The sequence below is a fragment of the Chlorocebus sabaeus genome, chromosome 16 (assembly GCF_047675955.1).
Source record: "Chlorocebus sabaeus isolate Y175 chromosome 16, mChlSab1.0.hap1, whole genome shotgun sequence".
Classification (NCBI taxonomy): domain Eukaryota; kingdom Metazoa; phylum Chordata; class Mammalia; order Primates; family Cercopithecidae; genus Chlorocebus; species Chlorocebus sabaeus.
In genome coordinates this window covers 26739868-26750242 of record NC_132919.1, presented here as the reverse complement: position 1 = coordinate 26750242, position 10375 = coordinate 26739868, and the positions used below count along the sequence as shown (strand labels likewise).

The window sequence follows — 10375 nt, the reverse complement described above, 5'->3', positions numbered from 1 at the left end:
TGTATTTTTAGTAGGGACGAGATTTCACCATGTTGCCCAGGCTGGTCTCGAACTCCCGACCTCAGGTAATCTGCCTGCTGGGGCCTCCCAAAGTGCTGGGATTACAGGCGGGAGCCACCGCGCCCGGCCTTCATCCAAGAAGAACTTTCTAAGCAGAGGTCTCTCCTTGTGGCTTCTCTGGGAGCTGGGGTTCATGTGTGTGCTTTTGGCTCCCACATCTGCCCCATCTCTTTTGAGACAGTGCTGCAGTGACACCAACCCTACCTGGAGGTGACACCTAGGGGGTGAGTCTGACGTGGGAGTGAGTGAACCCCTGACCCTCCGGAGACCACTCTGCAGGACCAGCAGTGCACACAGCACCAGGACATGTTCCACTTTGTCACCTGTGGAACTCAGCAGTGCACACAGCACCAGGACATGTTCCACTTTGTCACCTGTGGAACTCAGGGCCTCAAACCGCTTGGCATCTCTTTCAGCCAGGAACAGATTGGAAACAGAAAGGCACAGCCTGGACAGGGCAGCGACTCCTTCTTGCGTGAGGAGATGGGGGTGCAAAGAGGGAGTGGGCAGGCCTCAGAGGCAAGGCGTCTGGGGGAGGGCATCCCCTCCATTCCTCTGGCCAGGGCAGCCTCTTCCCTGCATCTCTTTGGAAGTTCTCCTGGGAAGAGACCCTGCCCACCTGCTCCTCAGCCTCCCCAGTGGGTCAAGAAGTCTTCCTAGATGCCTCACTCTTTGGATTAGAAACTTCCCAGTTCTGGGTGAGGGTGGGAGGGAAGTCACAGGCCCAGGGAATCTGCCATCAGAGTGGCCTGGCCGTTTTGCTTAGGGAGAGGCGGCCAGAAATGAAGGCTTGGTAGTGAGACCAGAAGGCACTTGCTTTATTGTTCCAGGACAGGTCGGGACAATGACAAGCCATTGAGGGATCTGCTTATGCCTCCTCTGAGCCTGGGGCCAACCTCTGGAAGTTCTTGTTACCCCCAGGCCCAGGGTGGGCTGAGGTTCCCCCTTGGTGGGGTCAGGCTCATGGCAGGCACCTGGGCTACACCCCACAGCGCCACGGGTATCCCTTGTGCTTCCCGGGCACCCTAGGTCTGCCAAGCAGTCAAAGCGGGGGTGCTTTGCATGAGTGCTTCCCTGCTACCCTGTGCCAGGCTTTTTTCCTGAATACCTAGGTTGCCTGAGACAGTTGGAAGTAACTAACAGGTGTTCCTCAACTTATGATGGGGCTACATCCGTAGAAACCCATCATGAGTGGGAAACATCATAAGTCAAAAGTGGTTTTTGACTTCCGGTGGTTTCAATTTGCGATGTGTTTATCAGACATAACCCTATCCTAAGTTGAGGAACGTCCTGAATGTGTATTGCTTTTGCACCATCCTAAAGTTGAAAAAGTGTAAGTTGAACCTTCGTAAGTAGAGTTAAGCCGGGACCTAAACTATGTGAACTTTTCTTTCTGGAGGGGGAGTGAGATTGTGGTGACCTGGAGGCGGCCCTTCCTGCACCCGGGACTGGGGAAAAAGGACATGTTCAAGTTTCCGAGGGCAAGGGCTTTTCCAAACACTGCTTCAGAATTGGGCTCAGTTTGGTCCCCGGGTAGATGTTGCCCCTCCCATGTGTCACCCTGGGGGAAGCTGGACACAGCATGTACTAAGGATGGGTAGAGACTGGCTGAGTGGGTGCTGCCAATTAGCAGCTCCTGGGGGAGTCCACAGACAACCCAGGGAGGAGCTCTCTATCTCCACCTTCTTGCTGGGCTGTTGGGACGAAGATGGGGGAATAAATACAGGGGGCTTCTGGGAAAGAAAGTGATGAGGGGGCCAGGCCTCCAGAGCATGTGGGTGTCAGAATGGGGGTCTGGGGGAATCTTTGGCCTGGCACAGGGCCTGAGCTTTTGGTAAGCAAAGCCCTCAGCTCTCAGTTGCCCCAGAAACGAAGTCGGGCTCTCAGTGATGGAGTGCTGGTTCCTCTGGCTGTAAGGTATGTGGGTGGGTGTACATCTGAATAACTCTGTGTGTGTGTGTGTGTGTGCGCGCGCGCACGAGGGCTTGAGTGTGGATGAGCATGAGCTAGGAACAGTGCATTTTCTTCTTGCCCAGACACTTGCTCTTTGGGGGCCCTGGGTGAGGAACTGGGCCACCGCATGGCAGAAATGTGTGAGGGGCAGCACCCCAGGTGGTGTCCTCTGTGCCCCCAGCTACCAGCTAACACGTAGGTTGGCTTAGTGGCACAGGGGACAGGAGTATTTTCCTTCCTTGACCTTTAAGGTGAGCCCGATGTGGGCGGCCAGCCAGGACTTCCAGACCAGGCAAACGTTGGAGCTGATGATGCTGGGCACAGCTCATGCCAGGGCCATGGGCTTGGAGCTGGGGCTGAGGTACACAGAGGGGCCTGCAGAGGCCGGAGGGGGTGTAGGCTCCAGCTCCATAAAGGCAGAGTAGAGGGTGGTGAGGTGCAGGTCACCCAGTGCCCCGGAGCCCCCACTGCCTGGGGATGCCAAGTCACCTGCCCCACTGCCTGTCTCTGTCAGACAGGGCCCAGGGGGGAAGCTGTGGGGTGGTGGCTGGGGTGGCTGCATCGAAGATGATGTCGGGGATGAGGTCACCAGTACTAGGGGGTCGAGGGCCAAGCTGTCATCCTTCAACTGTTCCCACAGGTTTCCTAGTTGGGGGAGATGGGGAAGGAGAGAACAAGTGTCAGTGGGAGGCACCGGAGAAGTCCTGTCTGTCCCCTCTTACCCGTCAGTTTTCACATGCTGCAGAGAGCAGGGGTCAGGGTGACATGTGCTGGGAACAGACCCCAGCACTAGCTTTGTGACCCCAGGCAGTTGCTGAACCTCTCAGCCTCAGATTCCTCCTCCCATGTAGCCCAATCTGAAAGCCATCGATCTAGAAGACCTCTGTGGTTCTTTTTAGGGGTGGGCATTGCGGAGGGGTTGATGCCTGCTGGCAGCATGGATGCCAATGTTGTGCACTCGGGAGTGAACCCTGACTCCTGCCTAGTCTCCCACAGAAGGTAGATTTGCAGCCCAGCTCAAGGAGCTTCCAGCAGTGTACTCTGGACCTAATGGGATGGATGGGCATGGCTCCCTGGGTCTCCTCCACTGCAGGGCCCAGGGAATGGGAGCAGAGCCAGGATGCACACCTGAGTCCAAGGAGCAAACAGTGCTGCCACCTATGCCATGGGACCCGCATCATGGCTGGCGAGGGCCTGGGGCTCCTGCACTGGGTATTCAGGCTGCAAGCTCTGGAGAGAGAGGGCCTGACTAAACCCTGGATTGGACTTGGCTGCCTAGGTTCCAGTCCCAACTCTCCCTCTTTCTAGCTAAGTGACCTAGAGTAAGTTCTCAAGCCTCTGTGTGCTTCCATGAAGCAGGTTTAATAATCCCTCCCATCCTCTAGGCCCAGATGAGAAAGCACTTAGAGAGCAGCCAGCCTGATGCCTTATGCCTAGCAGGGGCTCAAGTAAATGTTTTTCATGTCCCACATATCTGTAGCTTCCTCTGAGGCTGATTGAGCCCTGCTCCCCACTTCTGGACCGGGCTGAAGATCTATGGGCACTTTTCTTTTTCTTTTTTTTTTTTTTTAGTAGAGACGGGGTTTTACCGGGTTAGCCAGGATGGTCTCGATCTCCTGACCTCGTGATCCGCCCGTCTTGGCCTCCCAAAGTGCTGGGATTACAGGCTTGAGCCACCGCGCCCAGCCCTATGGGCACTTTTGTAATAATAGCTTCCCAAACTTGGGCTGTCTCCCCATCAGGTTGGGAGCTCTCTGAGGACAGGCTGCCTCCATCAGCTTGTGAATATTCCCCACCCCTGTGCATACAGAGAGTCTGAGGCCTGGATCATCACCCTGTTCCAAACCTTCTGTGGTGAGTACCGGGGCCTGGGGTGCACTGGAATTTAGATGGGAATGGGTGGGCTTGGCCATCTGCAGAGATGGAGCAGACAAGATGGAGTGGAATGGGTAGAACCCCCCTCAAACTCCTATCTCCAAATCTCTCCAGGGCTTGCCCATCTCTGAGGCCTTCCATTCCTCTAGTGTAGAGTCTCTCTCCTTCTGCTTTAGAAGATGAACTCTGATAAAATGCAAATGCATCTGAGAATGTTCAGACTACTGGTCACTCACAATCGAGTATGAAATAGAACATGGAGCCCTTTGTAGTCTATCCAGAGCTGAGAGTGGTTTTTTGTTTGTTTGTTTCTGAGGCAGAATCTCACGCTGTCACCCACGCTGGAGTGCAGTGGCGCGATCTCGGCTCACTGCAACCTCAGCCTCCTGGGTTCAAGTGATTCTCTAGTCTCAGCCTTCCGAGTAGCTGGGATTACAGGTGCGTGCCACTGTGCCAGGCTAATTTTCATATTTTAAAATGGAGACAGGGTTTTGCCATGTTGGCCAGGCTGGTCTCAAATGCCTGACCTCAGGTAATCTGCCCACCTCAGCCTCCCAGAGTGCTGGGATTCTAGGCATGAGCCACCGTGCCTGGCCAAGAGCGGTTTGATGATGAGGTCAGTCGGACCATGTTTGGAGCACCAGGAGGAGGGAGACAGGGGCAAGGACATCCCTCTTTCCCTATTCTCTGGATGGCAGAGAGCAAGTGGGCAGCTCTCCCTGCCAGGTCCAGCCTCCTCTGCTTCAGTTGACCAGAAACCCAGCCACTTGCAGGCTGCAGCCTGGAGGCTTGGAGAGGATAAGTCCCACTGCCAGGTGGCCGTCTCCAGTCCTGTACCACCTTCCCTTTCCCACCCCCAGCTCACCCTGGAAGTCGAAGTCAGTGAGTGAGGGATTGATGGCATCCAGGTCAGTGCCAAGGTCTCCATCTGGCAGCAGGGTGTCGTGCACAGTCCTGGCTGGGGAAGGCTCGGCCAGTAGCTTGGCACTGTGACTGGGTGGGGTGTGGGCAGGCAGAGGCGAGTCCTGGGGGGTGCCTGGCTGGGCCCGCAGCTCAAGGTGCCCGTCCGGCTGTGGGAACAATGGCTGCGGGGGTCCAGGAGGGGCCAGGCCTGGTGAGAGGTGCAAGTATGTCTGCCCGTAGCAGGAGGGTGCGTGCCCCACAAGTAGGTCCTGCAGGGGGTTCTTGCCAGGAATGGGGCCTGGAGCTGGGTGGAGTGAGTGCAGTGGCGGGGAGAGGCCAGCTGGGGGTGCCAGGGGCCGGACAGGGCCTGAGCCTGCCAGCCCAGGGGGTGGACAGCCCAGGAGCGGGGAGCCCAGCTTTTCTCTCTTGTCTCCAATGAGGCTGTCCAGCTCTTCTGAAAGGCCCAAGAGAGAAAGAACACCATGAGACCTCCCTCCTCCACAGCCTTCCCCAGCCTGGAACCGTCACTCAGGGCCTTGCCTCATTCTCCGATTCTCCTTTTTTTAGCTCATAGGTACCCTGGGCCCTTCCTTGCGTGGCCCGGCCAGCCTCACCTGGCTTGGCCATGCTTTTGCGCACAGCAATGGGATCTTTCCTCTTCCACTTCTGCAGTTCCTCTTGCATCTTGTCGATCTTGGCCGGATTGAGGGCCCACAGGCAGCCCTTGCGGGAGGAACTTCCCGATTTGTTCTCCACCTTCTCGAAGCACTTGTTGAGGGATAGGTTGTGCCGGACAGAATTCTTCCAGCCATCAGGCGCTGTCTGCCAGAGCAGAGCAAGACAAGCATTCATGCTGGACTCAGGGAGCCAGAGCGGACTTCAGGTCTGGGTTCTAAAACACTCCTGTGCCTCCTCTGGGCACAGAGCTGCCGCCCACTCTGGGGCTTGTTGTCCTCCTCAGCACCCAGCCCTTGCTTGGTACCCTTCGGTGGTAGGGGAGGGATGAACAGGATCCCTGACCCCAAGTTATTTTCATCTCAAATCTGCCTTCATCCCACCCTCATCCCTGCCTGACCCCTCAGAGGACTGTCGAGGTGATTCGGAAAGCCAGGGCTGGTAGGTGCTACAGAGGCCTTCTGGCCCACAACACCCTCCCATCTGAAGCTCAGCCATCCCCAGTGGGTCTCCAGGCCTGTGCCTGGACCCCTCTGTGGAAGGGGGACTCACTACTCTAAGGTCTTGTGGCTGGCTTTAGAGAGGGGAATTTGGGGAAGAACGCTCCTCTCCCGGGTATGCCTTATCCCCTCTGGGACTAACTTGGGAGAAAAGAAAGATGGGCGAGGTTTGTGAGTGGGTGTGTGTGGTATGTGCATTGCACGTGTGTTTGTGTGTCTATGTGGGTTTGGTATATGAAGGGACAGTGCATATGAGCATGTGCACGCATCCCTAAGTGTGTCTTCCTGGCATAAGCAACGTCTCCTGGCTACGGGTCCATGAATTCCTCGAGTGTGAGGATGGCCGTGTGTGAGAAAGTCTCTCTGGGTGTGACGGTGGGTAGCCATGATTGTATGATGTGTGGGTGTGACCTGTTTGCATGAGTGTGCCCGGGGGGCGTGTCCTGGTGGGGAGGCCAGCCCTCAGGCGGTGGGGGGGATGCTCGTGCCAACAGAATAAACACCCATTAGGAGGCCTGGTCATGCCACCAGTGCGGTAATTGTGCCCAGGGAGGGTTGTAAAAACCATTAGGCTGACTCAGTTGGGTGAGAGGCGGTGGCGGGAGTGCCAGTGGGCCCCTGCCCGCCCACCTCCAGCTCTCTTCCAGGCTCTGTGACAGCCCTGAGCTCAGCGGGGGCTGACTGTGGGTAGGGCACTCGCCAGAGCTCTGGCCGGTGGGGCTCCTTCGCCCTCATTACCTGACCCCTCCCCCTTTCAGCCCAAAGTTTCTGCTTAATGAGGGGCAGCCACTCCCTCCTCCCCAGCTCACTTGCCCCAGGGAGCAGCCAAGCTGAATCATGCCCAGCAGAACTGGGTCCTGATGCCAGTGTCACTCCAAGTGGCTGGCAGGACCTGGTGCAGCCTATCTTGAGGGCAGCTGGCCTGGGGCAGGGAGCTGGTTGAGATGACCCCCAAGGCTCCCAGGGTCACCAGGGAGGATTCTTGAGCCACCAGACCAGCCAACTTGGGATTCACCTTTGACTCCCACCACAGTCTCCACTAGGAGTTAAGGCCACGTTGCCCCATGGGCAGAGTTAATGGGCACTGGGGCCTTTTATGGCCCCATAAATCTGTGACTTTGGGATGCCAGGGCAGCCCCCACCCCAGTCACTTCCTGTTTGGAAGAGGGATGGTCAGCACTAACAATTATGTCCAGTGGCTGGACACTTCTCCAGTCCCATGTCCCTGACTCATGGTGCTATGGGACGCCCGCAGCAGCTGCCTTGGGCATGAGTGCTGGCCACTCCAGGGTCCAGTCTATCCTCACCCAGAAAAATGATCTTCAAATGGGAAGTGAGAGATGGAAAGAGGTGGGGAATCTTTGAACTAAGGAATTTCCTTAGGTGGGTCAGAGGGGAATTGTCAGAGTCAGAAGGAATCTATGTGCCAACTAATCTGACCCATTTTACAGACTGGGAAACTGAGGTTCAGAGAAGAAAGGGCCTAGCCTTGTATCACACAGGGAGGCAGTGACAGAGCTCAGCCTCCAACTCTGTCCCCCAGCTAAGGGCCCTGCCCAGGTCACCCCATAGAACCTGTCTCACAATCTGGGACCCATCCCATCCTCACAGATGCTTTCTCTCTGAGATCAAATGTAAACTCAGGAGTGAGGGAGTGATGCAAGTGGCTAACAACAACAACTAGAACCAAAGGGAACAAAAAGCAGTTAGACCTCTTCACTCCTCAGCCCCATAAAACAGGGATTACACAGCTCCCAGGAAAAATAATTAAGTGAGGAAGATGGGATGTGGGGAGGGGCTGGGGGCCCGGCCAGGAGCTGGTGGGGAGGGAAGGCTGAGAGGACTGGGCTTTTCCCTCTCTCTGTCTTGGCCCCTTGAAACCCTAGAAGACCCTCCAAAAGCTTTAGGGGTTAGGGAGAGTTCAGCCCCTGACCTGTTGGGGTATTGGGGGCTGCCCTGAATTCAGGCTTTGATGCTTCTTGAATTCCAGGGACGACTCGCCTCCCTCCCTCTTTCCCTTCCAGAACCTCTGGTGGATCAACACACTTTTCCACTCCTGGCCAGACCACTCCAGCCATCTTGCCCACTCCCCATCTGACGGTAGCCCAGCGGGATAAACTTGTTTGAACATCAAGTCTCAAATTATCCCCAGGCAGGACCATAGATGGTGGGGGCAGGAATCACCCCCTGGCAGGTGGAGCTGAGTTCTGGATTACTTGGGTCTCAGCAACTGCCCATTGCCTGGGTGACGGATGAGCTTTGTGTCTACTAGGGCTTGGAGAAGGCACTCTTCACACGCAATCTCCGGTCTCCCCCACACCCACCCCAGGAGAAGGGGGTCTGTGCTGGAGGGTCTAGGGGGCGTGCAGAGAGGGGTGTGCAAAGCCAAACAGCTTGATCCAGTAACTGATTGCATCTACTGTGTGACCTTGGGAGAATGGACCACCCTGTCTGATGTCTTTGTCCACCTTGGGAGAAGAGCCCCTGTCCTGCCTCTAGAGAGGGAGGTGGGTAAGGCTTCCAGAAGCCCCTTCTGTGAATGATAGAAATGAGATTCTGCCCAAGGGGTTGGGGGAGAGTCAGGTGAGCCAGCCTGGGACACTCAAAGACTGGGAAGCCCACACCCCACTTTCTGGCAGAACTGCAGCTGAGCCTGCCACCCACAGAGGCAGATCTAATCTCACCTTGGAAGGCAATGGCTTCTTCAGCCCTGATCTCCCAGCCACCGTGGCTGACCAGCTTCTCCAGCCCCACAGCGTCCCAGGGGTCGGGGTAGCAATAGTGTCTCATTTCTTCTCCAACTTTCTCTTCCCACTTGGGGTAGGTGGATGCTCCCTGACGCCCATCGGTGCTAACATGTCCACCTTCCCCAGCAGAAGGTCTGACTCCAGCCTGCTGTGCAACCTTGGATGAGCCGCTTGGGCTCTCTGTTCCCCACATGGAGCCCCTTTTGTAGGAACTCTGTCCTTCTGAGGTGGAGACAAGGGAAAGCATGGTGGGGGTAAGCCCTCTCCTGGCTTTCGTTCTAATTCTTCTCCCGCCTCCAGACTGAATCCTCTGGCTCAGAGAGTCCTGGCTTGTCCAGGACTTGGGGGTGATGGGATGGGGAGGAATCTTGGGCTCACCTTGAAGTAAGGAAAGTGCTCCGTCATAAAATTGTAGATCTCGCTGACGGGAAGGCTTCCAGTTTTACTGTTCTTAAGGGCCATGAAGATGAGGATGCTGAAGACAGAGAAAGTCCCTGAGAGTCTGAATCTCTGACTGGGTCCCGAGCCCACCCCGAGCCCCCCACCACTGGCGAAAGGCTCTATGGGGTTGGAGTTGAAAGGGGAGGGAATGAGAAGGTGTCCATTAAAGTGGACATGGAAGTCAGGAATTACAGACGCGTGAGGGTCTTGCGGAATCTGAGAAACCTGGGTGGCCATCCTGGCCTAGTTACTCTCTGGCTGTGTGACATTGGGTGAATGCCGTACCCTCTCTGAGCCTCAGTTTCCTCAACTTTGAAGTAAAGAAAGTAATAGCTACCTCAGAGTTGTGAGGATGAAGGATGGTGCCTGTCACATAGAAGGCACTCATTAAACGGAAGCTGTCATTACTAGTCAGTCGTTAGCCAATTGCATAAACGTTGGAGAGTAGGGAGGGAACTAAGGCTTCTTGAGCTTCTGCAATGTACCAAGCACGGTACCTACATTCTCTTACTTAATCCTTCCAACAGCCTGAACTGCTGCCCCAAACCCTGACAAGTTTTTTCTTTTCATCTTATAAGTCTTATATTTTTATTTCTTTTTTATTATACTTTAAGTTCTGGGATACATGTACAGAAGGTGCAGGTTTGTTACATAGGTATACCCGTGCCATGGTGGTTTGCTACACCTGTCAACCCGTCGTCCACATTAGGTATTTCTCCTAACATTGTCCCTCCCCCAGCCCCCCACCCCCAACCTGACATTTTTTTTTAAGAGGAATAAATAGAATACATAGAGGCTCAGAAAGATTAGGTAACTTCCCTGAGGTTTCACACTAGTCAGTCCCAGAGCTGGTCTTGAACTCATTTCTGCTGGACTCCAAGGCCTGCATATGTGTCTTTCAGTGAATGACCCTGCCTTTCACAAAGCCCTTCTCTGCACTCCTGGCTGATGTTTAAGTTCCTCTCCCTTCCCCTCAGCTCACACTAGCTGATGACCCGATCCCATGTACCACCTGATGCATATTTGGTCAAGTGTCACTGTTGGTTGGAATGAATGAAAGGACAGATGGAAGGGTCTCCCAGACAGGCTGGGTCTGCTGACACTTAAGAGGCCAGCCCCAGAGAAGTCCCACCAGGTCTGGCAGATGGTGGATAGCTGAGTCACATCTGCAGGCCTCACCCCTATTTCCTTCCAGTAGAGCTTTGAGTGGGGGGCTTCCCT

At 55.4% G+C, this 10375-nt stretch overlaps 1 protein-coding gene across 1 annotated transcript in view; it reads right to left on the bottom strand.

Annotated features, from left to right (window-relative positions):
• Positions 1-800: 800 nt before the first annotated feature.
• The window catches only part of FOXN1 (forkhead box N1), a 32215-nt gene continuing 22640 nt past the window's right edge, over positions 801-10375 (bottom strand). Inside the window, exons 6-9 of the mRNA XM_037992617.2 lie at positions 9092-9188; positions 5406-5613; positions 4754-5245; positions 801-2658 (exon numbers count right to left, since the gene is read on the bottom strand). Of these exons, the coding sequence (XP_037848545.1) occupies positions 2339-2658; positions 4754-5245; positions 5406-5613; positions 9092-9188 (1117 nt within the window). The 3' untranslated portion in view covers positions 801-2338. The remainder of the gene's footprint in view (positions 2659-4753; positions 5246-5405; positions 5614-9091; positions 9189-10375) is intronic.